At 57.6% G+C, this 24,264-nt stretch overlaps 13 protein-coding genes across 13 annotated transcripts; 7 read left to right on the top strand and 6 right to left on the bottom strand.

The window, feature by feature from the left end:
* Nucleotides 1–243: 243 nt before the first annotated feature.
* Nucleotides 244–2,188, top strand: FA10DRAFT_273162 (putative uracil permease; the record flags this gene model as incomplete). Its single annotated transcript, XM_025523157.1, has 2 exons — nucleotides 244–1,882; nucleotides 2,169–2,188. The coding sequence occupies 2 exons, from the start codon at nucleotides 244–246 to the stop codon at nucleotides 2,186–2,188; spliced, it is 1,659 nt and encodes a 552-aa protein (XP_025374493.1).
* An 879-nt stretch (nucleotides 2,189–3,067) lies between these two features.
* Nucleotides 3,068–3,745, top strand: FA10DRAFT_304098 (hypothetical protein; the record flags this gene model as incomplete). Its single annotated transcript, XM_025525313.1, has 1 exon — nucleotides 3,068–3,745. The coding sequence occupies one exon, from the start codon at nucleotides 3,068–3,070 to the stop codon at nucleotides 3,743–3,745; it is 678 nt and encodes a 225-aa protein (XP_025374492.1).
* A 108-nt stretch (nucleotides 3,746–3,853) lies between these two features.
* Nucleotides 3,854–4,739, top strand: FA10DRAFT_182426 (acetyltransferase, GNAT family protein). The gene has a single exon (XM_025518313.1). It carries the CDS (start codon nucleotides 4,041–4,043, stop codon nucleotides 4,593–4,595), a length of 555 nt encoding a protein of 184 aa, XP_025374491.1. The 5' UTR covers nucleotides 3,854–4,040; the 3' UTR covers nucleotides 4,596–4,739.
* Nucleotides 4,740–4,960: 221 nt separating this feature from the next.
* On the top strand, nucleotides 4,961–8,402 carry FA10DRAFT_262467 (hypothetical protein; the record flags this gene model as incomplete). Its single annotated transcript, XM_025520122.1, has 9 exons — nucleotides 4,961–5,865; nucleotides 6,021–6,043; nucleotides 6,151–6,502; nucleotides 6,572–6,663; nucleotides 6,723–7,710; nucleotides 7,771–7,895; nucleotides 7,965–8,010; nucleotides 8,064–8,268; nucleotides 8,352–8,402. 9 exons carry the CDS (start codon nucleotides 4,961–4,963, stop codon nucleotides 8,400–8,402), a joined length of 2,787 nt encoding a protein of 928 aa, XP_025374490.1.
* Nucleotides 8,403–8,981: 579 nt separating this feature from the next.
* On the bottom strand, nucleotides 8,982–10,638 carry FA10DRAFT_281529 (iron-containing alcohol dehydrogenase). Its single transcript, XM_025523702.1, has 9 exons — nucleotides 10,529–10,638; nucleotides 10,405–10,470; nucleotides 10,235–10,339; nucleotides 10,077–10,176; nucleotides 9,923–10,011; nucleotides 9,799–9,861; nucleotides 9,508–9,738; nucleotides 9,181–9,446; nucleotides 8,982–9,118 (listed from the first exon to the last, which is right to left on the bottom strand). The coding sequence occupies exons 1-9, from the start codon at nucleotides 10,622–10,624 to the stop codon at nucleotides 9,040–9,042; spliced, it is 1,095 nt and encodes a 364-aa protein (XP_025374489.1). The 5' UTR covers nucleotides 10,625–10,638; the 3' UTR covers nucleotides 8,982–9,039.
* A 344-nt stretch (nucleotides 10,639–10,982) lies between these two features.
* On the top strand, nucleotides 10,983–12,710 carry FA10DRAFT_255721 (Intradiol ring-cleavage dioxygenase). Its single transcript, XM_025519782.1, has 10 exons — nucleotides 10,983–11,054; nucleotides 11,127–11,180; nucleotides 11,242–11,327; nucleotides 11,382–11,462; nucleotides 11,512–11,692; nucleotides 11,751–11,884; nucleotides 11,948–12,026; nucleotides 12,083–12,189; nucleotides 12,267–12,338; nucleotides 12,399–12,710. The coding sequence occupies exons 1-10, from the start codon at nucleotides 11,016–11,018 to the stop codon at nucleotides 12,592–12,594; spliced, it is 1,029 nt and encodes a 342-aa protein (XP_025374488.1). The 5' UTR covers nucleotides 10,983–11,015; the 3' UTR covers nucleotides 12,595–12,710.
* A 127-nt stretch (nucleotides 12,711–12,837) lies between these two features.
* FA10DRAFT_296907 (general substrate transporter) lies at nucleotides 12,838–14,787 on the bottom strand. The gene is made up of 4 exons (XM_025524512.1): nucleotides 14,616–14,787; nucleotides 14,499–14,553; nucleotides 14,283–14,436; nucleotides 12,838–14,219 (listed from the first exon to the last, which is right to left on the bottom strand). Exons 1-4 carry the CDS (start codon nucleotides 14,769–14,771, stop codon nucleotides 12,926–12,928), a joined length of 1,659 nt encoding a protein of 552 aa, XP_025374487.1. The 5' UTR covers nucleotides 14,772–14,787; the 3' UTR covers nucleotides 12,838–12,925.
* Nucleotides 14,788–15,651: 864 nt separating this feature from the next.
* FA10DRAFT_255716 (hypothetical protein) lies at nucleotides 15,652–16,198 on the bottom strand (the record flags this gene model as incomplete). Its single annotated transcript, XM_025519781.1, has 2 exons — nucleotides 15,778–16,198; nucleotides 15,652–15,718 (listed from the first exon to the last, which is right to left on the bottom strand). Exons 1-2 carry the CDS (start codon nucleotides 16,161–16,163, stop codon nucleotides 15,652–15,654), a joined length of 453 nt encoding a protein of 150 aa, XP_025374486.1. The 5' UTR covers nucleotides 16,164–16,198.
* Nucleotides 16,199–16,276: 78 nt separating this feature from the next.
* On the top strand, nucleotides 16,277–17,621 carry FA10DRAFT_304091 (NAD(P)-binding protein; the record flags this gene model as incomplete). Its single annotated transcript, XM_025525312.1, has 6 exons — nucleotides 16,277–16,622; nucleotides 16,681–16,715; nucleotides 16,772–16,920; nucleotides 16,980–17,033; nucleotides 17,094–17,393; nucleotides 17,459–17,621. Exons 1-6 carry the CDS (start codon nucleotides 16,448–16,450, stop codon nucleotides 17,619–17,621), a joined length of 876 nt encoding a protein of 291 aa, XP_025374485.1. The 5' UTR covers nucleotides 16,277–16,447.
* A 123-nt stretch (nucleotides 17,622–17,744) lies between these two features.
* On the bottom strand, nucleotides 17,745–18,911 carry FA10DRAFT_245053 (xylose isomerase-like protein). The gene is made up of 2 exons (XM_025519367.1): nucleotides 17,923–18,911; nucleotides 17,745–17,856 (listed from the first exon to the last, which is right to left on the bottom strand). The coding sequence occupies exons 1-2, from the start codon at nucleotides 18,857–18,859 to the stop codon at nucleotides 17,837–17,839; spliced, it is 957 nt and encodes a 318-aa protein (XP_025374484.1). The 5' UTR covers nucleotides 18,860–18,911; the 3' UTR covers nucleotides 17,745–17,836.
* Nucleotides 18,912–20,558: 1,647 nt separating this feature from the next.
* Nucleotides 20,559–21,279, bottom strand: FA10DRAFT_281523 (hypothetical protein; the record flags this gene model as incomplete). The annotated part of the gene is made up of 4 exons (XM_025523701.1): nucleotides 20,559–20,910; nucleotides 20,955–20,984; nucleotides 21,028–21,080; nucleotides 21,222–21,279. 4 exons carry the CDS (start codon nucleotides 21,277–21,279, stop codon nucleotides 20,737–20,739), a joined length of 315 nt encoding a protein of 104 aa, XP_025374483.1. The 3' UTR covers nucleotides 20,559–20,736.
* A 295-nt stretch (nucleotides 21,280–21,574) lies between these two features.
* On the top strand, nucleotides 21,575–22,706 carry FA10DRAFT_269276 (putative short-chain dehydrogenases/reductase). The gene is made up of 5 exons (XM_025522689.1): nucleotides 21,575–21,919; nucleotides 21,970–22,086; nucleotides 22,143–22,323; nucleotides 22,384–22,509; nucleotides 22,571–22,706. Exons 1-5 carry the CDS (start codon nucleotides 21,664–21,666, stop codon nucleotides 22,596–22,598), a joined length of 708 nt encoding a protein of 235 aa, XP_025374482.1. The 5' UTR covers nucleotides 21,575–21,663; the 3' UTR covers nucleotides 22,599–22,706.
* A 279-nt stretch (nucleotides 22,707–22,985) lies between these two features.
* FA10DRAFT_281521 (putative zinc-type alcohol dehydrogenase-like protein C16A3.02c) lies at nucleotides 22,986–24,029 on the bottom strand (the record flags this gene model as incomplete). The annotated part of the gene is made up of 1 exon (XM_025523700.1): nucleotides 22,986–24,029. The coding sequence occupies exon 1, from the start codon at nucleotides 23,997–23,999 to the stop codon at nucleotides 22,986–22,988; it is 1,014 nt and encodes a 337-aa protein (XP_025374481.1). The 5' UTR covers nucleotides 24,000–24,029.
* Between the last annotated feature and the right edge of the window lie 235 nt (nucleotides 24,030–24,264).

Genomic DNA, 24,264 nt, shown 5'->3' with positions numbered 1-24,264 from the left:
ATTCGGAGAATGCTGGCCCGGCCTGGGCTAGTGCCTCGCCCTCCCAGATTTGATTCGAAGCGAGCGAGCGATGCTTGGCCTCGACGACAGGAGAGAGATAAGAGATAAGACGTTGACAGCCGCCCACCAAACGAAGCTCACGCTCAGGAACATCGAGGGCTACTTAAAGGGCCGCTTCTTCCTAGGTTCCTGACTCTCTCCGCATCGACCACCCGCCTCCCCTCGCTACCTCGACGACCACCAATGTCCCGCATCATCAAGGCGCTGCAGATCAAGGGCAGCGAGCCCAAGGAGGGCGTCTCCACCGCCGACACCTTTCTCCGCAACGATGACCTGCTGCCCGTCGACCCGGAGCGCCGCTCGTGGGGCACCTGGTCCTTTGTCGCCTTCTGGGTCAGCGACGGCCTCAACCTCAACACCTTTATGATTGCCTCGACGGCCGTCTCGCTCGGCATCTCGTGGTGGGCCGCGTGGCTGGCCATCATCTTTGGCTACACTGCCGTCTCGTTCCTCATTGTCACCACTGCCCGCATCGCCGCCGTCTACCACATCTCGTTTCCCATTCTCGCCCGCAGCACCTTTGGCGTCTGGGGCGCCATCTGGCCCACGATCAACCGCAGCGTCATGGCGTGCATCTGGTACGGCGTCCAGTCGTGGATCGGCGGTCAGTGCGTCACCCTCGTGCTCCAGTGCCTCGCGCCTGGCTACATCAACATGAGGAACACGCTGCCTGCGTCGGCTGGCATCGAGACGTACGAGTTTGTCTCCTTTTTCCTCTTCTCGCTCATCTCGCTTCCCATCGTCTACCTCAAGCCCGAAAAGGTCCGCTACTTCTTCCACGTCAAGTCCGTCGTCGTTCCCATTGCTGCCATTGCCTTTTTCGCCTGGTCCATCGCCGACGCCAAGGGCCTGGGACCCATTGTGCACCAAAAGGCGACCATCAGCGGGGGAAAGTATGGCTGGGCGTTTGTGTCGACGGTCATGAGCTGCATCTCCAACATGGCCACCCTCATCGTCAACATCCCCGACGTCGCGCGCATGGCCAAGTCAAAGAAGAGCGTCACCTGGTCGCAGTTCATCTCCATCCCCGCCACCTTCAGCATCACGTCCTTCTTTGGCATCATCATCGCCTCGTCCTCCAACGTCACCTACGGCGAGCTGATCTGGAACCCGGTGCTGCTGCTCGGACAGCGGCTCAAGGTCGACCCCTACAACTCGGCCAACCGGGCCGGCGTCTTCTTCATCGCCCTCGCTTTTATCATTGGCCAGATCGGTGTCAACGTCGCCGCCAACTCGCTCTCTGCCGGCCACGACCTCGCTGCCCTGGCGCCCCGCTTCATCTCCATCCGCCGTGGCTCGTTTGTGGCCGCGGCCGTGGGCTTTGCCATGTGCCCCTGGCACCTCCTCGAGAGCTCAAACTCGTTTGCCACCTACCTCTCGGCCTACTCGCTCTTCCTCAGCTCCATTTCGGGAACGATGCTCTGCGACTACTACATCGTCCGCCGCGGTCTCCTCCACGTGCCCTCGCTCTACACCTCGGACAGCCAAGGGGTGTACCGCTATCTGGGCGGTTTCAACCTGCGCGCCTTTGCTGCCTACATTGCGGGCATCGCCATGAGCGTCACTGGCTTTGCAGGTGTCCTGGGTGCCAATGTTTCGACGGCCGCCGAGCACATCTACACGCTGGCCTACCCCATTGGCTTCCTCACGAGCGCCCTCGTCTACCTGGCCCTCTGCACCCTCTGGCCCGTCAAGGGCGGCGTCGACGTCCGCACCGCCAGCAGAAAGGAGTTCCACGAGCCAGAGAGCTGGGAGGACGACGGCTGGTTCCCCGAGGCCCAGGCCCAGGCTCAGACCGAGGCTCAGGCCCACCACGCTGGCAGTGACTCGGCCAGCGCGGACACGCACTCCGACAAGGACGAAAAGAACGCGCGAGACGTCGAGAGGCAGGCTGTCTCTACCCTCGAGTACTGAAGTATTCAAAGCTGTCTCCTTTCAAAATGCCTAAGCACTGTCCCTAGATTCACGCTTGCTCGACTACTGTACTGTACCATATCTCTTCATACCGACTCATACCGCTTTTGTCAATGATGACTCTCACGACTGCTGCTTACATTCGCATCGTCCCCTGTGCGGCTGCTCCCTGCGCATACTGAGCAATGATTTAGAGACCAAGCTGGTAGCATGAGTACCCAACGTTCAACGGCGTGGGTTGCGCTGAAGAAAGGAGAACGTGTGCTCACGTTGACAGGCTAGACAGTCCAGGTGGATCTCAAGAACAGTCCTGCACGCGGAACCGGGAGACCACCAGACTCACTCTGTTTTGGACAAGCCTGCATGCAGAGCTTCGGGGGTCTTGTGAACCACAGAGTAGTCTTCTGCCTAGCCGGCTGCAGCACGTCGCTCTCCGATCGTCGTGGAGAGACGAAATTGACCGTCAAAGCCTCCTAGCTCGTGCCTGGCTACCACGACCACCGACGGGCGACGCAACGGCATCATCGCATCGCGTCTCTCCGCAGAGAAACAGACCACCCCCAAGCCGGAACGAGTCTCGCCAAGAACGAGGCCACGCGCAGACCGGCACAAGCTTCTCCATCCATGGCATTCGGCTTCAGAGGCCTGAACGTGCTCGATGCTAGAGAAGCTGCAGTCACAAGGTGCACGACGATCTCATTGGACCCGGAGAGCAAAACGTAGGCAGCCTCGGGCTCCTAGCCAGGAACATGCGGTAGTACTGCTCTGACGCGCACCAGAAAATTCACAGTGCACGCGGTCGCCACATCTCTCTTCGGCAGCTTCTGCAAGCTCGGCCCTGATTGATTCCATGGCCATCGGCACGACGCTCGCGAAGGCTACAAAAGCTGTCGTCATCCTCCCAGGACGGACGGACGAGACTGCCTCATGAACAAGAACACCGCCCCTCTTCTACCCGAAAACTCCTCTCCACCGCCCGCAGTACGACAGCTCGACGAGTACCTGCCGCTAAAAGTTCTGCTCGCCTCTGCACTCCTTACTGTTGCTTTTATCTACTGGCTCATCTCCACCGTCATTCGATCAGCTTGAAGCGATGACGTCCTATGCACCAATCCAGAAGAACTGGCGCCACGGCATTCCGTCGGAGCACCCACTCGCCAACGCCAAGCCGCTCCGCACCGTTCATATTCGCAACAGCACCATCTCCGGCTACACCGACCACACGGGCTTTCACGATCTCTCCCACCTCGAGAGGCGAATCCATGTGCAAAAGGGTGATCTGTCGGTCGACGTGAACCTGCTGGAGGTCGCAGGGGCGATCACGATTCTCGCTGGCCTCGTCTGCGTCTTTATTCCTTCCTGCCTGGCTGTCCTGACAAAGGCCATGGCTTCCCGTGGTGGGCAGGCTGCCATTGAGATGGTGACACGCAGCGGCCGACGTGACCTCCTTGGCACGCGCGAGCCGGGCGTATGGAAGCGCGCCGCGCTAAGCGAAGAGTACGGCTGCTTCGACGATGGAGGCAATGTCTGCGAGAGCGGAGCGCTCGATGCCATTCTCCAGGTGGCCACTGTTGCTGATGGCGAGACGGCTTCCTCGACTAGCATCCCCTCGGGCGTCTACTCCAAGGTGACCAATCCGGACGACAATGGCTCTCTGGTCGGATGGACATACTACTGTGCCGACAACAATGCGTGCTATTTTGGCGAGGCCGGCGGCGAGCCCGTCGATCCCGGCGCAGGCTCTCCTGACCAAGAAGAGTACAATGTCTGAGTGTTTGACCGCGTTTGCGAACAGCCAGACCGAGCATGTAGAGACCAGACCCTTTTAAGCAGACGAACAATCATTCCGTTGCCGGCTGTCAGACCAGCCATGAATTTGACCGAGTGAATGTCGCAGCCATAGCGACGTGACGTGATATTCTAGCATGAAGCGTGCTCTGGTAGGGGGACAAGCACCGCTACTGAGCCTTCACTCTGGAGTGAGTTGAGTTGCAAACGTTTGCACCGCTCAAGAAGCCGCTGACCGTTGTCGATGGTTTCTGGGTCGATGACCGGAACTCGGGCAAATGGCCGATCGGGCGTCGACCGCCGTCTGCTACGCGACCGAAATTCAACCAGCTCGTCAACGACCGCTAACACGGAAAGCGGCGGCAGTCTGCATGTTACACATCCACGAGGATGATCTCTCGGACCCGCAATCGCGGCGCTTGATCAGCCTGCACCTGGCTGGCATGGTTGCAGACGTCCCGCCCGGAGCGCTCTTCCTTGGTTTATCCGAGCTGCAACGGCCGAACGTAACAGTATGGAGCGCATGGGACGGCCCAAGAATAGCCAGCATTGGTGCGCTGAAGATGCTGCCAGACGGAACGGGCGAGATCAAGTCTATGCGAACGCACCCGGACCTTATCGGGCGCGGTGCTGGCGCGCGCATTCTCGCGACAATAGTAGACGCGGCAAAGGCGCGCGGCATTCGCCGTCTCTCGCTCGAGACGGGAAGTGGGCCTTCATTCGAGGCAGCACGCGCCTTGTACGAGAAGTTTGGCTTCCGCGAAGGCGAGCCCTACTCCGCATACGTCAAGACAGACTTCAACCATTTCCTACACCTACAACTACTAGACTAGAGGCGACGTCTTTGCGCGGGGGGCCCCGAGGCTCTTCAGCGTTTAGGCTCGTAGAAATGACTCGAGAGCTGTAGCGTTAATTTGGGTCGTAGTAGGAACGCGCATGAAATGGGCTAGCTCTCTCGACGCCGATTTCCTCGCTGCCGCTGTGACTCAATCTCTCACCAACTCCGCGGAACAGACAGGTCACAGCTTCTCACCAATACTCTAGAACACATAAATCACAGCTCCTCACCCATGAATCTACAAACCACAGCCCTTCGGCACCAATACCAGAACACGCAAAGATGAGCTCCTCACCATCAATTCCAGAACTCGCAAAGACGGAAAGGCTCGACCGCGACCGTCTCTTTTCCCTGGCCAAAATGATGCGCGAGTCCCAAGGGAGCACACGAGTTGATCTCACGGGCCTGCGCATGGACGATGTGCTGGAGGTGCCGTCACGGGATGCCGGTCGAACACTTCGGACCCACGTCTACTATCCAAAGAGGGAGATTCGCGCGTCAGACGCTGGTCCTGCACCTGCAGTGATCAATGTTCACGGCAGCGGCTATGTGATGCCCTACCACGGCGTCGACGACGAATATGCTCGCACGCTGGCAGACAGGGCCAAGGTCGTGGTGCTCGATGCAAGTTACCGCCTGGCGCCCGAGAATCCCTTCCCGGCAGCATACGACGACGTTGTAGACACAATCCGCTACGTACTGAGCAAGCCAGAGACTTTCGACCCGTCTCGTATCTCTCTCTCCGGCTTCAGTGCTGGTGGAACCCTGATCCTGGCAGCGGCTTCCCAGGCTTTCGAGAAGACCACATTCAAGAACTTGGTCACAGTCTATCCGGGCACCCTTCTTGGCGGGAGTGAGCTGCAGAAGAGACCAGCAGATACAGAGCCGGTCGACGACAAGCTCGATCTCCTGTTACCCGACTGGGCGAGCGCCGTCTTCATTCAGTCATACGTTCAGAATCCAGATCTGTACACCGACCCCAGAGTTTCGCCTCACTACGCCAGCCCGCAAGCCTTCCCTGATCGTATACTCTTCATCACGGCCGGGTACGACGTCTTCTGCCCAGAAGCAGAGGAGTTGGCTGCCAAGATCCAGTCGAGCGATCCGGCCAAAGAGGTGGTTGTGCACCGCATGAGGAACTTTGGCCATGGATTCGACAAGAAGCCTCTGGACAGCGAACCTCACAACAGGGCGCGAGACGAAGCGTACGGACTAGTCGTCGATTTCTTGATAAAAGACCACGAGGTGGCACACCACGCTCAAGAGTAGCAGGCTAGATCCCTCCTTTGCCTTCGGCTCCCCTACCTCCAGTGTCGCAATCTATAGAGCACTTCAGCGCTATCATCAGCTGCAGTAGTCGCATTCACTGTTCCGATCTTTGCGTCGTGCTCGAATGACAGAATTGAAGACGAGATAATAGTCAGAATCGCGGCCTTTTGGCCGGTAAAATGCCACGTTGGGCACCTGACCTCTCTCTGAGCGCGCTCCCCTGCTCGTCAAGCTCCGCCCGAAATAACCCCGCGCGACTGCCCTCGGTACCATCCGCACAGGAAGGTCGTTCAGCAGCCGCTCGCACAGGCAACTTGGGTCACAGTATCATTCGTTGATGAATCAGTCCTCGTCACGTGGGGTGCAAGCGTCCCCCAGTCGGCCGGGATCGGCGTCAAACGCGCTGTTGCAGCGCACAAACGGGCCGGACGAGGAGGACAGAGACGGAGAAATTGGAGGAAACCGCGCAAAGCGAGTGAAGCTGGGCTCCAAACTCGCCTGCTCGCGCTGCCGAAGCCTCAAGGCGAGGTGTGAGCCACAGGAGCCTCCGAATGGCAAGTGTACTCGATGCACTCGCCTGGCCTTTGACTGTGTCTGGGTGGAGAGCCAAAAGCGCGGACGCAAGTCGAACAGGTGAGGCCATCGTCGTCCGTCCAACGATCTCATCGCATGGTAGCTAAAATCAATGTGCTTTGCTTACAGGCCACCGTCGCAGCCGCAATCACACCCGCAGCCGCAGTCGCAGTCGCAGCCGCAGCCGGCCGAGGATCCGGCTCCAGCCACTTCTCAGCATGGTGAGCAGACGAACAGACTCGGAAGGACATGTGAACCGGCGACTGACGTGAGAGGACAGAGGATCCGCTTGATCGACTGTCCATGCTGGCGTCGGCAGCCCCCATGCCTACTGTCTCTGCCGGTGCTGGCGGCCCCCACGCGTCGTCGTCATCGTCCTCGTCGTTGGCACAGCAAAAGAGCTACTCGCTCGGCTCGTCTCTGCTACCGCATGGATATTCTCCTTCCGAGTCAAGTCCGCGTTCTGACGCGCAGCGGTCCTACGATCACGCTGGCTCGCTGCGCGACGAGACGAGCCCGCAATCGACACTGCCAAAGCTGTCCATGATGGACCTCGCACAGGCAAAGGAAAAGGCGCTGCAGGATCTGAGCGCACCAGGTCCGATCTCGTCGGCGTTGCAGCGGCGGCCTGCGATTGAGCCACGGCCCGAGCCTGATCCGATCGACATGCACGTCCTCTCCGAGCTCGACGCCTACCAGCTGTTCGACCACTACCACGTCAAGATGAACGCATTCATCATCCTCCTCGACCCGTTCCTTCACAAGGTCGACTACGTCCGCAAAGCGTCGCCGGTCCTCTTCAGCACCATCCTTGCCGTCTCGGCCAAGTTTATCCGCCCGCAGCTGTACCACCCCCTGCTGATGCATGCGAAGCAGCTGACGGGACGGGCGATCATCGACGGCAAGGTGTCCATCGGTCTCGTCCAGTCCATCCTTATTCAAGTCTACTGGAAAGAGCCAGACGACTCGAGCGCGTGGCTGAGGGTGGGCGAAGCCATTCGCATGGGCTACCAACTGCACCTGCACAACCACCGACCGAACCCGCTTCCCGACGACGAATTTGAGGCGCGCTTGATCCTCGACCGCGAGCGGACCTGGATCGACCTGTGCGCATTCGACCAGACATTCTTTCTGCAGAGCGGCGAAGAGGACGACGGCTTCCACCAGACATGCATGATCCCCCATTATCGAATCAACGTGCAGGGCTGGCTCAGGGAGACGAAGCGCTTCGGTGTCGAGGACGATCTCGAACAAGGCGCCAACTTTGAGTGAGTCTATGCTTCATCATCAAGACGAGCGTGCCCTGCTCACATCGTTACACGCCACAGGTGGATCAAGATGCAGCGGCTGAGCCGGGACATCCTCCGCGCTCGTCCGGGGAATGCTCGCGCCCTCGGCGAGCACGTCCAAGGCACGCTCGAGGCAGCCTACCAGCAGTACCTCGATCCACGCTGTGTGTGTCTCTGTTCCCTGCCTCGCGTGTGGATAGCGTCGACCGCTGAATCTTCTTTGACCTTTGCAGCACCCGACGCATTTGTATCCGAGACGCGACCGTGGATCAGAGTCAAGTGAGCAATCCTTCGTCGTGCGTGGAGACCGTGTACTGACTCGGCGAGCTCAGCTTCTGGCTTGCTGCCGCATCGCTTGCCCTCGCTCGCGCCATGCTGACTGCCGTCGGCATCGATGGTGATCTGCTCGCAAACTGGGTCGTCGCCTCGGGCGCCTTTGTTGACGCGCTCGAGATCATTGCCAAGCACGGCTACATCCAGTACTGGCAGGACACGCTTGGCATCACGCTCTACTCGATGGGCGAGTTCAGCGTCAAGGTGTGTGTTTTTTGGCATGCGTTTGGCATTCAGAGAGGTGTTCGTGGGCGTTCACTGACTGCGTGAGGGCAGATCTTTCCCAGAGTAAATGCAGCCACACAACGGGCCATCGTCGGATGGCTGGAACGCAGTAAGTGCTGCCGGACTTGTCCAAGTATCTCCTTGGAGTTGCTGAGAGGTTTGGGAACAGTCTACCGCGCATGCGAACTCTGCGCAGACGGCCAGACGGAATCAACCGCTGCCTTTATCTCGCGCTTCTTCCAACTCTGCCTCCGGGCCGTCTGCTCGCCCGCAGCTACACCCGAGACGCCGTCAAACCCCGTCCATGGCAACACCACTCGTACGACGAGTAATGTTCAGGCGCTTCAAAACGCCCAGGTGAGTGTCAGTGTCCTTGGCAGCCAGAGTACCGCGACTGACGGACGCATGCATGCCGTCGAACAAGCTGCTCGACTCGATGCACACGCCGCTGATTGGCTCTCACGACGCTTCCTACTGGTGCGTCTGCCTTGTCTTATATCTACACAAGCCCCGCTGACTTTCGCTTCGTCGTCGCGCAGGGAGTCCATCTTCCCAGGCCTGTCGACAGACTGGAGCTGGCTGGACCAGTCACTCGAAGAAGGGTTGCGCCCCAACTGATGTGCTGTACTATATCCTGCTGCCTTTGCTTAAGAACAAGTCACAAGGCCACCTGCCATCGTGTGTTGCGAGATCGGCGACAAGTTACGCTGTGCATTCAGAAGGCATACATGGAGAGTGCAAGGAAGCAGGCTACTCGGGCCGAGTCCCGTTGTAGGCATTGCGCAGGAGCTGGAGCAGCTTTGCCTTCTCCAGCGGAGCAGGATTGGGGCTGGTGTATCGACGAGTCAGCAAAGCTGATCAGCGTCTAGTGTGATTCGATCAATCACTCACTAGGGAGCCTTGGCAGCAATCTCGGCTGCCCTTTCCAGGTCCTCCTCTCTGAACCCAAGCTCTTTCAAGCTGTACGGCGCACCGTTGTCCTTTGCGAGGTCAAAGAGGCCTTGCGCTGTCGACACGCCCTCAGCAAGGCCGAGCGCGCGGCCGATCTTGTCCACCGCTTCCTCGGCAAAGGGAGTATTGTAGGCGACAGCATGCGGCAGGATGACGGTGTGTGTCTCGGCGTGGGGCATTCCAAACGAGCCTCCGAGGGTGTGGCACTGTCGGGCGATGTCAGCGATCATAAGTGAGTCCATGCAAAGGCATCTCGGCCAGACTCACCAACTTGTGATGGAGACTCATTCCCACGGCTCCCAGGCACGTTCCACAAGCCCACGCGCCAAAGAGCGCGTTGCTCCTGCCGTCTCGATCGTTTGCATCCTTCTTGATCAATGGCAAGCTCTTACCGATGGCCTCGATTCCCTGCACCGCTAGGCTCGAGGTGATTGGGTTCGCCTCGGGCGCCCAGAGTGCCTCAACGGCATGCGCGATTGCGTTCAAGCCAGAAGTGATCTGCGACGTGACCGGAATGAGTGCGACGCAGGCAGCAAAGAGTGCAAGAGCGAGACTCACCGTCATCTGCGCTGGCAGGGTGAGAGTAAGTTCGATGTCGTAGAGGATAACATCGGGCAGAACCTGTGAGAACAACAGTTGGCAGACGCTCATATTGAAGCACCGCACGGCTTGGTAGGCACACCTTGAGAGTCTTCTGCGTCGTCTTGAGTGGCTTGCCGTTCACATCAGCCTCCGTCTGGCCGATGATGGGAGTGGCCTCGGATCCAGCGTCTGCGGGAGTGCAAAGGAGCGCTCTCAGCAAGAGATACAGCAAGACGCATCGTCGCTTTACACACAGGTGGTGGGAATCACAATCTGCTTGAGCTTGGCAGAGTCAGGGGAGTGAAGGGCCAGTGCCTTTCCGAGTCCGATGGTCGAGCCGCCACCGACTGCGATCTGCAATGTGCGATGGCCCGTGAGGCGAGGATGGAGAACAAAGAGAGAGCACACTCACGCATACGTCCGCCTGCAGCTCCTGCGCCTTCTTCAGCGCATCTCGAGTGACCTCGACGGGCGTGTGCATCGTCGCATTCGTGTACAGTCCGACGGCGAGATCGCCCTGTGTGCAGCACAGCTCAGCACAGGCAGGATTCAGACAAAGCAGGAGGCAAACAAGAAGCTCACGAGGCTGGCCACGACCTTCTCGCCCGATGGGGCTTGCTGTGGGGTCGTGAGAACGAGAGCGCGACTCTGCAGGCCGCTGTGGGTATCAGCTTGTGTGCCTCATGGGTGGGTTGTGCACGCTCACACATCCGAGCCGCTTGACCTCGTCGGCCACCTTGCTCGACGTTCCCCATCCAAAGATGACCCGAGCTGGGAGCGCGTTGTAGACGAATGGCTGCATCTTGTGGGGGTGTGGAGGACGCGGAAGAGGAGAAGGTTGTGCTCGAGGTGTGCGCGCGGCCAATTTGAACCTTTCCATCTCTCTGCACCGGCTCTAAACGGCCAATTTCAGCAAAAATGTCCGACTCAACCCCAAAGAACACGGACGTGGCGTGGAGTATCCCATCAGACTCCGAGTGTCGGCGCTGGACCCGGCATGAGCCAGACGCTGGAAGCGAGTCGGTGCGGGGAAAAGGAATATGCGGCGGCACGTTGCGCTCAGGTCAATTGGACGGCGACACCGTGGAAAGCGGCCCCACCCCGGATCCAAGCAGCAAAAGCTTAAAGTATTTCATTCCACGTCTGACCATTCCCTTCCCCGCCACTCCACCATCACAGACGAAGCTATCATCATGTCAATCCCAGCCAGCGAATCTGTTCCGACAAAGAAGGTGAGAGTATTTTCGAGTCGCATTCGTCAGGCTGACCGGCGCATGCTGACCCTGCCCTTCATTCATTCGCAGGTGGGCAAGGCTGTCCTCGAGGCAATCAAGGCAGGCGCCCCAAACATCGATCTGGTGAGCGTGCGGCTCGAAGACCCTGCTTCCCTGTGCTCGGCTGACTTGTCCCGTCGTGCAGAACCGCCTGCCCGACCTTGTCGACATGTCTCCCTCGTCGATCACTGCCAACGTGCATGCGATCAATGCTCTCTGTGAGAACCCAAGGTGAGCGTAGTCTTCATAGGAAACCTTGGGAGAAAGATCTGACAGCCCCGGCAGACAGAAGTTCGTCTTTGAGAAGCTCGTCACGCATCTCCACGACTTTGCTCGCGAAGTCAGCCTGACGACCGACGAGTGGATGTGTGTACAGTCCAGCTCCTGCGCCTACCAAGCTGACACTGACCTACAGGTCCGCCATCCACTTCTTGACTGCGACCGGCAAGATCTGCTCCGACATTCGCCAGGAATTTATCCTCCTTTCCGACGTGCTCGGCCTGTCTGCGCTGGTTGATTCGATGAATCACCCCGTCGTGGCACCAGCCACCGAGGGGACAGTGCTTGGTCCCTTCTTCACAGAGGACGCAAAGGAGGTGAGGCGATCATTGTTCGCTAGGGCACTTTTACTTGGCGCTGACCTTTTTGAACAAGCTCTCTGCGGGAGAATCGATTGCGTCGGAGGGAAAAGGCGAGTATATGTGGTGCGAGGGCCGCATTCTGGATGTCGAGGGCAAGCCCGTGCCAAACTGCAAGATTGAGACCTGGGAGACAGACGACGACGGCCTGTACGTCGTTTCCTCCTTTCTCGTTGTTCGAGAGTCGTGTTCTGACGTGCTGCATTTCCACAGGTACGACACCCAGTACGAGGGCCGCACAGAAGCAGACTGCCGTGGAAGGCTCACCTCGGACGAAAATGGATACTACTCGGTGGGTTTGGCTACCTTGCTCTCGATGTGACTGCTTACATGAGCTTCCCTTTGCAGTACCGCGCAATTCTCCCCACTCCGTACCCAATCCCAAACGACGGGCCAGTCGGAGGCCTTCTCAAGACGCTGAACCGTCATGTGTTCCGCCCAGCTCACTTGCACATGTGAGCGACGTCCTCTTCTTGCGCGCCTCTGTCTTTGCGCATAATGAGCTGACTCGAGGCACTGCCTTGCTTCGCAGGATGTTCTACCGCGATGGATACGAGACGCTGATTACTGCACTGTACTTCAAGGGCGACCGTTACCTCAAATCGTGAGTGTGTCTGCTCTCTGTTCCTGCATTCGACTAATGCAATCTCGAACGCTCCCACAGCGACGCCGTCTTTGGTGTCAAGACGTCTCTCATCGTTGACCCGGTTCTCGTCGAGGACGAGGCAAAGGCCAAAGCGCATGGTTTCAAACACGGACCATTCTGGCACTTGAAGAAGGACTATGTCCTTCTGACGACAGCCCAAGCGGATGAGCAGAAGAAAAAGTCGCTCGCAAACTACTACGTCAGCCTGCAATGAGCGCTGCAGCTGCTGGCCGTTGGAGGAAGGAATAAGACGTGTTTTGTTAATTTCATCCTCTGCAATTTTGAAGTAACGGGAAACTGATTCTTTGAAATGTGATGCCCTGCCAGGAGTAGTCGCGACGAGCGTGTTCTTGCAAAAAATGCTGACTGGGCATTTTCATCTAGACTCAATCGTGTCCGGCCTTGCGAGGTGGAGCGTGGCGGACTTTGCATTGTCAATCACATCTCATCTTGAAAGAGGACACATTGATTGCATGCGCATTGCCCACGAAGACGTCCAAAAGTACAATACAAGTCAAGAAACACATCATCAGTTCGTAGAGGAACTACTTGTCGTCCACGAAAGGCGACGGGTCGGACCCCGAACCCTCGAGGTCCCTCTTGTTGCTCTTGACCAGACGGATCTGGTCTGCCTTCTTGACGCCAAAGCCGTCGAGGAAGAGCGTCCCCGTCTCCTCGAGTGTGAGCCCAGCCGACTCCGGGTAGCAAAAGTAGATGAAGACGAATGTGAGGAAGCAGAATCCGGAAAAGAGGCCGTACGTCCCCGCAGCGCCGATGGACTTGAGGATGGTGAGGAAGGTGGAGCTGATGATGAGGTTGCCACCCCACTGGAAGGCCACAGCGATGGAGGACCCAATACCGCGCACCTCGAGCGGGATCAGCTCGATGGTCGTGTAGGCGATTGTCCCGAGGGAGGGCGCATAGCCGACGATGAAGAAGCACATCATGCCGAGCATGAGCCCGACCCACTTGGTCGGATAGTCCTGTCCGTCGAGGAGCTGGCCGTCGGTGCTGAGCGTCATGTAGTGGAAGGCGACGGCGGCAATGGCGAGGGCGATTGTCATGATGGGCACGCCGATGAGGAACATGCGGCGGCGACCGATCCTGTCCATGGTGAACATGGAAAAGACGGTGAAGAGGCAGTTGATGCCCGCGACGAGAATTCCGACAGCCGACGTGTTGCTGAAGCCTGCTGCTCCGAAGAGGGTGCTCGAGTAGTACAGGAACGAGTTCCAGCCCGAGAGCTGCTGACCAAGGAAGACGACGGCGGCGCAGGTGACGCAACGGAGGTAAGAGGGCGTCGTGCAGACGGCATAGATGCGGCCCATGATGGAGGGATGCTTCTTCTTGAGTGAGACAGAGACCTCGGTGGCGAGTTCGATGGCCTTGAGCTTCAGGTCGACCTGCACCTCGGATGCCTTGGGATAGATGCGGCAAAGGGTGCGGCGAGCGTCGGTGGGGTTGCCGTTGAGGACCGCAAAACGGGGCGTCTCGGGAAGCCAGTGCATGGCGATACCCTGCCCGAGCGCGAAGGGAAGACTGAGTGCGAAGAGGATGCGCCACCCGTGGTTGACGTTCTCGAGCCCAGCGCTGACGGCATATGCACAGAGCTGTCCACCCGTGATGAGGACGCTCTGGACGGCAACGATGCGGCCACGGTGCATGCTCGGCGCAACCTCGCCGAGGTAGACGGCGCAGATGACCGCGGCGATACCGGCACCGCCACCCATGAGGATTCGGCCGACGATGAACTGCGCGAGCGAGTAGGCAGCGCAGATGATGATGCCACCGAGGAGGAAGAGGACGTCTCCGATCATGAGCACACCCTTGCGGCCAATCCTGACCGTGGCACTATCGTCAGCTTGTGTTCATATCTCTTGAGGAAGGTCGCTCATGACTCACTTGTCGGAGAGAGAACCACCGATCAGCGTACCAGCGATGGCGCCAGCGGAGAGCGAAGCGACGGCCCACTCTTGCTCGACCGAATTGAGTTCGTGGCCGAGCGCGTCTCCGATATTTGCGAGCGCGCCACCGACGACGGCAGTGTCCCAACCATCTGCAAGCACGTAACAGGTCAGCGACGGGTTCTCGGCGTACTTGAATCGAGTTGCAACTCACAGAGGAAGCCAGAGATACCTGCGACGGCAGAAAGATACCAGACGAAGCCGGTGATCTGTTGACAAGGAACGGCTGGTCAATTGATGATCATCTGTGGCAATAAACAGCTAAGCTCACATCTTTTTCTCCGTCTGCGATAATCAAGTCGTCGCGAACACCGACAACATTGAGATCGTGTCCGTTCATGTCAATGACGTTGAGATCGACGGATCCGATGGACTGGATCTGTTGGTCTGAGACCTTTGTGTCCTTGGCGTCGAGCGAGGATGTCATTCTGGTGACCCAAAGGCTATGGTGGGTAAAGGAGAATGGGTTTTCTGGGGATGGACGAAAAAAAAATGGCAGGAAAGTGACAGCTTAAATCACAATTGGCCAGAGGCGAGCCCTGCCGTGGCTTCGAAAGGGGGCTCCGTGCCTGGTGCCGTAAATAATGCGGGGCTCCGCAAATGGTACGCGGTGCGGGACATGGTACGGCATAATGCCAGCCGGAGAAATTGGGAGCTTGATACCGAGACCGGAGACGGCCAATAATGACGTCGGAGTGACGACCCTTCAGCCACAAGCACCTTGAAGAACCGGCCGAAATCGCATCGGGGGGTCGATGAAGCCCACTCTAGCAAGGCGCAGGACCGGTCAATTTGAGCAGATCCAGAGTCGTTCACGAGGCAGGTGTGAGATGAGCGGATCTAAGATTTTCCTGTGGTGGCTTTGGGGAGTCTAGGCTTTTTGATGCAAAAACGGAGAATACCATCGTCCCCGCACCAACGACACGGAGAGGTATTCTATTCTCCGTGTCCCCCACGAATCCTATCCACCTCATTTGCTCCGTCCGCTTGTTCATCTCTCCACACGGCTCATTTCGTGGACATCTTGGTCAGACCACTTTGCCATCTCCCTTGCCTTCTGCGGTGTGTAGCTGCTTTCAGAACCTTAAGGACACTAGCAGTGGCCGCCTCGTCTATGGTCGCGAAAATTGCCGTTTCAAAGCAAGAAAGGCTTGTATGGATGCGATGCTCTTAGGGTTATTTTCAAGTCAAGTGTGGACGTGCAAGTCGTCAGGTGCAGGTGAAAAAGTATGGTGATTTGTACATTGAGGTGAATGTGGCACTGAGAAGGAAGAATATGCCAACTGCAGACTCGGGAGCGCACCCGTTCATGCGAACTTTCCGTGGGGCAGGAATGAGTACTTTTCGACGCTGTCCTTGCCGGCGTGGAAGTCACTGCAGGGAGAAGAGATCACGTGAGTCAAGAGGCCGGTCTCCTCGCAGCTTCGACTCACTTGCGAATCATCAGTTCTTTCTTGTACATCGACACGATGCGCAGCTTGGACCGGTCCATGAACTTGTACTCGTCCTCGGTCAGCCTTCCCTGTGCCTCTGGGGCGTAGAGGACCTTCCAGTAGGCGAGGTTGTGGGCCTCGTCCTCAAAGTTGAGCTCCGCCACAGCGTCGTAGTCGATGCCATCGCCGCACTCCGAGGGCTGCACCATGCGCTCCTTGAGCTCCGTACCAGTGCGCTCCACATAGAGGCGGTTGTGGCTGATGGGAATCTTGTCGCCGGCCAGCTCGCGGATCAAGGGCATGTGCACGTTTTCGTAGTGGTCGTAGAATGCCTCCATCGACATTCCAGGCTTGCGCCAGACAGTGATGAGAACGGTGAAGGTCATCTTTGCAGTAGGCTGGCTGAGACTTGACTGTGGGGTGAGACTCGGCTGTGAACTTGTTGATGGGACGAGAAAAGAAGAAGCGGACACAGCGAGGGCTCGAGGTATAAATAGCAAGTCACTACTGTAGTCCCTCGGTGGCACGGCCGGAGTATGAAGTCGGACACGGCGAATATAATTAGAGCGGCCGGGCCCGGACTTGGCTCACGAGAATACGGGGATACGTGCAGCCTCACCTCATCAGGCGCAATGGTCGGCAAGTACCCCGGACCGATCCGCAACGATAAATGCCCGCGGGGATCAATCTTCTGGGTCTTCTTTCCCCACCACAGTCTGCCACTCTCTCCATCTGCACAATGCCTGCCCCATACGACCTTACTGGACGCACCGCCATCATCACTGGCTCCTCGAGCGGGAACGGCCGTGCGATTGCCATTGCCCTCGCCGAGGCTGGAGTGAATAGTCAGTAGCCTCTTTCCAAGCTTCTCACTCTCAGCCGCTCATTTTTTCTTCTCTGCAGTCGTGGGAGTCGATTTAAACCCCCACCAGCCAAAGGTAAGGCCCAACCTGCTCAGAGAAGCTTAGCTCTTTGCTCATTCTTGTCTATGCAGGGCTTCGAGGAGGATCAGCCTCAGACGATTGACCTCGTCCGTGACATCTACAAGGTCCAGTCTGCCTTTGTCCAGGGCGACGCTGCAAAGGAGGAGACATGGGAAAAGGTGGTTGCGGCTGCGCTCCAGCTCAACGGTCGCATCGACATGTGAGCAGCGCACGGACTGACTCGCTCGCTCGGTCTCATGCTGACCATTCCTGCCACAGTCTCGTCAACAATGCCGGTATTCTTGGGAAAGTGGGACCACTCCACGAGTGCACGTGCGTCTCTTGCTGCTCGTCTGTCGAGGTCAGCGCTGACTGCTGATGCGTTCTACACAGCCTTGCACAGTGGAACCGGATCATGGACGTAAACCTGACCGCCGTCTTCCTTGGCGTCAAAGCCGTGATGCCCACTATGCTCGCACAAGAGGCGCGTCCGGGAAGCACTCGCGGCACGGTGATCACCATTGCCTCCAACGCAGCTCACCACGGTGCGCCTGACAAGGCGCCGTACTGCACCACCAAAGGTGCTCTCGTGTCGCTCAACAAGGCCCTTGCCGTCGACTACGGGCGTCAAGGAATCAAGAGCATCACAGTCTCGCCAGGAATCATCGCCACCGCACTTAATGCCCAGGAACTGTAAGTTAAGTTTGCCGTCTTGAACTCTCACCTACAGCGACGCTGACCACGCCCCGGGTCTGCAGTGCGGACCCAAGCAAGTGCGTCAACTACCGCTCGCAAACGCCCTGGCCCCGCTTCGGACGTGTCGACGAGGTCGGCTCCGCTGTACTCTTTTTCGCCTCAGACGCCTCAGACTACTGCAACGGAACCGACTTCAACATGGATGCTGGATACATTGTCGCTTGAGGTAGACTACTTTTTCGGAGTGTCTTCGAGAAGTCTGAGCTCGAGCTCCTCAATGAAATCTACTGTACCTTGGCCATACCTCTTCTCACCTCAAGCTGCTCCCAATAGATCGATATGCTTTTGCCCAGTCTGATAGAATAGGCCAGTCTGACCAATCTGCCTCTTCTACATGGGTCACCTCGCTTGTGTTTAAAATCGGGCAGTACTTTCCTCTTTTACCAGAACGGCTTGACCACTGCAGGAAGCACGTAGGAGTAATGATCAGCAAGGGCGGACGAACGGTTATCGGCAAGGAGCTCACACTTTGCATCGGCCACGCAGGCCTCGACGCCGGCAAACGAGCGCTTGGCGTGCGTCGGCACGACGAAGGGCTCGTTGACATGAATCGAGTCGTTGAAGATCTCGAGTGTAAAGGCGCCCTTGTACCCCGTTGCCAGAACAGCTGCGAGGCAGTCTGAGACCGGCATGTATCCTCCGAGCGCCCCTTCGTTTGGGAAAAGGCGGTGAGAAGTGGACCACTGACGGTGAGGGGGTTCGTGATCGGGTGTCCACCGTTCGGTCGCCGCTGTCGGCGGCTTGAGCGACGAGGGCTCAACAAGTTTAGCGTCTGCGACCTGGACGACATAGATTTTCTCCCCCGGAATCGTCTTGACAAGCTTGGCGAGGCGCTCGTGGACGACCTTGAGCGACTCTTCAGGCGTGTCGTGGATGCGGCCGTGTCCAGCTGGGTTGTAGGGATTCGCATACTCGACAGCGAGGAAGTTGAAGGTGTCAAAGACGAATCCGAGGTTGGGCCGGTTGGCGAGTGCGATGGCTTCCCACGCCTTGTCGAATGTGTTGATGTGTGATCCCCACGAGAGGTGCTCGTACCCAATCTTGAGCATTGGCCCTCCATCGGCCCGCGAGTACTCGGCGGCCAAGTCGGCAAAGTGGGCCAGATCGGCTGCGATGACCTTCATGTCTTCGGTGTGGCTGTCAAAGTCGTACGAGCGGTTGGTGGTGATGTACGTGACGTCGGTACGGAGGGCACGCATGTACGGAAAGTAGTTTTTGACGCGCTGGACAGCAGCATCGCGGTCTGCCTGCTTCGTAAGGCCCTCGACGTCGATGAGCGGCTGGAAGCAGATGATCTCCATTCCCAGAGACGCGCACAAGTCTCCGATCTTCTTCGCTGCAGCGAGGTGGATTGGGTTGGGCTCCCATAGGTTCTGCTTGTTGGCACCCGGGACGAGCGACATGTAATGCAGAAAGTCGTCTTCGTAGAGGTCGATTGCCTGGTGGCCGGCCGAGGCGCACGCGTACAGCTTGTCCTCGAGCGTAAAGTGCTCAAAGGAACCAATGTTGACGGTGCACGTTCCGAGCTTATTCTGACCCTTGCGCGTCGGAGGGTGGAATGGTGCGAGACCGAGGTCCTTGCTCAAGCGAACCCACGAACCGACGGCGCGGTTGGCGCGCTCAGCCAGAAGGGTCTGTCTCGGGTCAAAGCCATCGTCTTCAAAGGTCTCGTGGACGGTCGGTCCCCTGAACCCCGTTGCGAAGACGGCGTCCGAGATCTCAACGACAGGAAAGTAGCCCTCGCCGGGGAAAGGCCGACCGTGCATGCTCCAAGCAAAGAGGGGATCGAGCTTTGGCTCGGTGTGCTTTGAGTGCGGGATAGGGGGGTCAAAAAAGGTGCCGTCCGACAGCTGGTAGATGAAAATGTCCTTTGGATCCACTTTGCGAAGGCGCTGCAGTTGCATCATGTTAGCCGCATGCTCTTGCTCACCAAAGAAGCTCTTACCCACATCGAGGGACGCCTTGAGAGCGGCATTGCCACCCTCTCGGAGGCCGTTGGCGGTTTCTGGGCTGTGCGAGAGGAGAGACGCGATATGAAAGGTATCCAGACAGAGTCCGAGGTTGGCTCTGTCCGCTTTGTGGATAAGCTCGAGGGCGTACTCCCACGTCTTGACGTACGTACTCCATCCAAGCGGCTCGTATGCGATCTGGCACGAGCTCGGGTCAGCAGTCCAGCGTTCGTCTGCACAATTTCAGACTCGACTGACCTTGACGGGAGGAGTCACAGAGAGTCCAATATCTGCCACCACTCTCAAGTCGTCGATGATGAGCTTCTCATCTCCAGAGGCGATATCTGCAGGGTGGAACGTGGCCGGAATCTGAATGTACTCGATGCCCATGATGCCGCAAAGCTCGACCCAGAATTTGAATGACTCGACCTTCTCGGCGTGCTCTTTGCGATCGATCAGTCCCTCGTACCCTTCGAAGGCGTCGAGGACGGTAAGAGCTAGACCCAGAGCACGGGCCCGCAGACTTGTCAGACGAGCTGCTTCGCGAATGGCGTCCTGGACATCGTCGAAACCAGAGAGTGTCTTGGCATAGCCCTGGTGCACACAGTCAGCTGGAGATCTCCACAGGCTTTTGCGTGCCAATGACCCACCTCGAGGCTTTCATAGGCGACCTCGATCGTCCACAGTCCATTCCTGGCGCATTCGTCGAGAATGTCAGGGATGTAGTGCCCGCCGCCCGAGCGGCCGAGCGAGCGGGTGCAGATACCAAAAGGAACAGCTTGTGGGAGCGCAGCCATGCTTGGTGATGGGTCGAAAAGAGAGAGGTCCTTCTAGTCTTTCACTAGAGGCTCTTCATATTTGAGGGTCATGCTGCAGTCCGGGGTCGGGCCGGAAAATAAGAAACGGACGTGGAGAAGGAGCGGGGCTCCAGGAGCCGGCCACTTTTCCTTTTTCGCAAATTCACCGGTTCAAAAAAAAAAGGTCAGCGGCTGTGGCGCGCTCGGCCCATTCCATTTGTCCGGGTCCTTGTCCACTAAGGTAAGTGAGGCCTGCGCAGCGACAGGGCCATTTGTGAAAAGGCAAAAGCGAGCGGGTTCCGCAGTTTGTCTCGTGTAGTGCAGCTCAGCGAGGTAGGGTACCAAGTTTGTTTGATGGTTCGGGCGGGTCAAGGTAGGCGATGTAGTGGATCTGGCCAGACAAGCGCTCCTGAATCCCGACACGATGAACCTTCATAGCCGCTTCCCGGTCTTGCAGGCTTTTTGCAATAGCTGGACGGGCTTTGCTACATTCTAGCCAGGCACAGGGCAAGCGAACTCCTTCTCGACGGTAAATCAGTCAGCGAAAAGAAAGATGATGGCATACCCCGTCACAGATGCCGCATCGGCATAGCTGAGCTTGCCGCCGACAAGGAGCTTCTTCTTCTGCAGGACGTGGTCAAGGAAGCCAGAGACACAACGGATTTCATTGACGTAGCGGTTGACAGCGCAGGAGACCTTCTTGGAGTGCTAGAGGGTGAACCACTCGGCCGGCCCGAAGTATAGGCACTGACCGGAGATCTGGTGGTAGACACACTGCTGGACTGGTGTAGAGGGTGCATAGAGCACAACGCTTCTGTGACTGACCTCTTGGTGGATCCTCTGATGACTGCTGAGCTTAGTCTCCTTGATCCATGGTGCTGCGCATTGTGACCAGTAAGATTACGGTGCGGAGTCACGGCAGTGGATGACCTCTGCACACTGGACAAAAGCAAGATCCTCAACATCACAGTACGGTTCTTGCAACGGCCGTACGCCAACTTTGAGGTCGCTGGCCTCACTCATTTGCCGTGAAAGAGTGGAAAGGCTGTCAGCGGCGTTGCTCTTCGCCAAAGACATTCTCGGGGCCGAGCGTAAAAGATGATCTAAAGAATCTCGACTTCACTGATCAGAGTGATGAGTAATGAGTTTTGCTTAATCAAAACGATGACATGCTATAGTGATCGAGACGCTCCGCATCCTTCGGTACCTCGATGTTGGTGCCGAGGAAGACGCAAGGCGGACGAAAGGCGAGAGCTTACTATGGCGTTATTTGACTGAGTCCCTTGCTAGCGCATTTTCCAGCAAGCGTGATCCATCCTTACGGCCGTTGACACGCTGAGTTGAAATGGGCGCGTATTCGTAAAGACTGTCGAGCGATCGGTCATCCAGCCTAGCTCGCGTATATAGACGGCATGCCGAGCTGACCACTCCAGACCCAAAGCTGACTTCATCTTCTTCGCAATGACCAAGCTAGCAGCCATCTTCGGTGCAGGCCAACGAGTCGGCAAGTCCGTGGCACTCCAATTCCTCCGCGAAGGCTATCAAGTCGCGGTGGTATCCCGATCGGGCGCAAAGAGCCTCGACGAAGAGGCTGAGAAGTTCAAAGGTTCGCTGCGTCGATACAGCGCAGATCTCGGATGGGCAGAAGATGCGGTCAGAGTGTGGAACGAGATCAAAAAAGACTTTTCCACGCCGATCAGCGTTGTCTTCTACAATGGTGAGGCAAACGTGGCCTTGCAATTCGTCTCTACTGATCAGATGGTGCAGCCGCGGCCAATTCAAGCACCGACAAGTTCTTTGACTTCCAGGTGTCTGTGGATGACCTGAGAAGAGATCAAGAGATCAATGCGCTGTCCTTATTCGCGCTAGCTCGCGAGGCTGTCCGTGGGTGTCACCAACCGTCGTGAGAAGCATGATTGCTGACTACTCTAAGCCCACAGGTGACTTCAAAGGCCTGCCTGCGTCGGTCCCCAAGGCCTTTATATACACAGGCAATGGTCTCGACGACCCCAAGGCGTTCCCAAAGACACCTCCTGGGCTCTTGACCGGGGCCGTCGGCAAGCACGCTGCAGCTCATTTCATTGATGCAGCTTCGCAGACGTTCGGAGCCGAGGGCTATAAGTGCGTGCTGCACTGCGATTCCTGATGCCTTTGTCTGTACGACTGATGGTCTCGGTCCAGGTTCTATTACATAGACGAACGTCTTGCAGACGGAGCGCCAGCCTACGGCAAAATCACAGGCCCAGGACATGCCGACATGGTCTGGAAGCTCTCCCAAGAGCCCACGCAGGGCGATTGGAGAGTCTCGTGAGTGCCAGGGTCATGTGATCTTTCCAGCGAGACGAGGCATGCTCACGTTGTTTCGCAGCTTCATCAATGGCAAAGGCAAGATATAGCGTTCTCATTGCCTGTTTTACTGGATACGAGGTCTCCTATGCACTTTCTCCAATGCCAGGTCCGTTGTTTGTCTATCTGCGAATTCATAAAGGCACTGCTTGAAGAGTCATTTCATTGACGCGCTGTACGCGAGGGTCCAAGATCAACCTGTAGCCTGCACATTTGCTTCTCCGCAGCGACGGTAGAACCGCTGGGCTTCACAAGTGTCACTCCACGGGCGCTGCTCTCTCGGTCGAAAAAGTTGGGTCTATTGGAGATGTAGAAAGAAAAAGCGTGGTTGCCACTGCTTCAGAGAACTGTATTTGTTATTGATATGGGCATCCACAGCGATAAAGACCTCTATGAGAGTGCAACATGCAGAGCTGAACCAAGGTAAGGGACAAGGATCACTCGGTGGCTGCATCATTCACTCTGATGACAATCTTTCCGCGAGCTCGGCCAAGCTTAAGTTTCGTGAGGGCAGTGGGGACCTGGTCGAAGGTGTATGTCGAGTCGATGATCGCTTTCACCTTGCCCTCCTTCATCCAGGCAGCCATCGTGTCCAGCTCTCGTTGACTCGACGTGGACATCATGTTGACCAAGGTCCTTTGACCGCCGCCAAGTAATGCAGGAAGCGATGATCGGATCATGTTGAGCACAAAGCCGAGCGAAGGATTCTTTGCGACAAGCACGTACACGGCCTCAGGCGTCGTGTATCTGTGAGCTTGAAAGTAGTATGCCAGATCGTTGCCGATGTTGTCGACGACATGGTCGAAGCGATACCTGCTCAACGCGTCAAGGACATCCGCTTTGCGATAGTCGATCACCACATCGGCGCCTAGGCTTTTGCAGAACTCTACGTTGGCGGTCGAGCAAGTCGTGGTAACGTGACAGCCGAGTGCCTTGGCGATCTGAATAGCAAACACCCCTGTGCCACCGGATCCTCCATTGATGAACACGCGATTGCCGCTCTTGACGTAGGGCTCGAGCGACTGCAGCGCAGTAAGCCCCGCCACGGGGACGGATGCGCCCTCCACCGGGCTAATGCCGTTGGGCAAGAGGGCGAGGTGGTCTTCTTCCACCAATGCCAGCTGCGACAGGGCACCGCCTGCAAATGGCGAGGTACCTGCGTTTCCGAACACCATTTGACCCGGCTTGAAGTCGGAGCTGGCGCTTGGGATCACGATTCGGCCCGCAAAGTCGGCGCCCGGCGTGGCAGGGTTTGGCACGAGAAATCGGCCAACAACAGGCGTCTCGACGGGCTTGTAGTCGGCTGGGTTGAGCGATGCGGCCAGCACCTCGACCAGGTGCTGATTGGGTTTGGGCGTGGGCGATGCAACGGTGACCTGCTTGAGGTTGCGCTCCACGCCCCCGCTGGGGCTGGTGTACTGCCAAGCTTGGGCTGAGGTGGCCGAGCTCATTGTGTTGTGTGCTTGTCAAGGTGAGATACTGACTCTTGCTGGAATGCAGTCTCCAGCGCCAGCTATGGCTATCTTTATATATAGCAAGCCCATCTTCCAAAAGTGACCACCGACGCAATCTTCCCGTCTGCCGTTGCCAAAAAGGATCCTAATCTGACGCGCGCCACTCGCCGCGGAATTGATTTCCCCCGGAGACAGGAACCAGGCACGCTTCTTACGGCCGGATTCGGCGCGATTTGGGAAGCCACAACCAGACGTCACACAG

This window comes from Acaromyces ingoldii (assembly GCF_003144295.1).
Source record: "Acaromyces ingoldii strain MCA 4198 unplaced genomic scaffold FA10scaffold_7, whole genome shotgun sequence".
NCBI lineage: Eukaryota > Fungi > Basidiomycota > Exobasidiomycetes > Exobasidiales > Cryptobasidiaceae > Acaromyces > Acaromyces ingoldii.
This window is presented reverse-complemented; position numbering and strand designations above follow the sequence as displayed.

Coding starts and splice junctions, on each gene's coding strand:
- FA10DRAFT_182426 (XM_025518313.1), top strand. CDS start 4,041: ATGGCCGATCGGGCGTCGACCGCCGTCTGCTACGCGACCGAAATTCAA.
- FA10DRAFT_281529 (XM_025523702.1), bottom strand. CDS start 10,624: ATGCAGCCATTCGTCTACAACGCGCTCCCAGCTCGGGTCATCTTTGGA. Junction 10,012..10,076: donor GATTGTGATTCCCACCACCT/GTGTGTAAAGCG, acceptor GCACTCCCGCAG/ACGCTGGATCCGAGGCCACT. Junction 9,739..9,798: donor CCCTGCCAGCGCAGATGACG/GTGAGTCTCGCT, acceptor GTCACGTCGCAG/ATCACTTCTGGCTTGAACGC.
- FA10DRAFT_255721 (XM_025519782.1), top strand. CDS start 11,016: ATGTCAATCCCAGCCAGCGAATCTGTTCCGACAAAGAAG. Junction 11,055..11,126: donor AATCTGTTCCGACAAAGAAG/GTGAGAGTATTT, acceptor ATTCATTCGCAG/GTGGGCAAGGCTGTCCTCGA. Junction 12,027..12,082: donor ACGAAAATGGATACTACTCG/GTGGGTTTGGCT, acceptor TTCCCTTTGCAG/TACCGCGCAATTCTCCCCAC.
- FA10DRAFT_296907 (XM_025524512.1), bottom strand. CDS start 14,771: ATGACATCCTCGCTCGACGCCAAGGACACAAAGGTCTCAGACCAACAG. Junction 14,437..14,498: donor AGGTATCTCTGGCTTCCTCT/GTGAGTTGCAAC, acceptor ACGTGCTTGCAG/ATGGTTGGGACACTGCCGTC. Junction 14,220..14,282: donor GGTGGTTCTCTCTCCGACAA/GTGAGTCATGAG, acceptor TGCCACGGTCAG/GATTGGCCGCAAGGGTGTGC.
- FA10DRAFT_245053 (XM_025519367.1), bottom strand. CDS start 18,859: ATGTCGCTCGTCCCGGGTGCCAACAAGCAGAACCTATGGGAGCCCAAC. Junction 17,857..17,922: donor CTGCGTGGCCGATGCAAAGT/GTGAGCTCCTTG, acceptor TGCTTCCTGCAG/TGGTCAAGCCGTTCTGGTAA.
- FA10DRAFT_269276 (XM_025522689.1), top strand. CDS start 21,664: ATGACCAAGCTAGCAGCCATCTTCGGTGCAGGCCAACGAGTCGGCAAG. Junction 21,920..21,969: donor CAGCGTTGTCTTCTACAATG/GTGAGGCAAACG, acceptor CAGATGGTGCAG/CCGCGGCCAATTCAAGCACC. Junction 22,087..22,142: donor GCTAGCTCGCGAGGCTGTCC/GTGGGTGTCACC, acceptor CTAAGCCCACAG/GTGACTTCAAAGGCCTGCCT.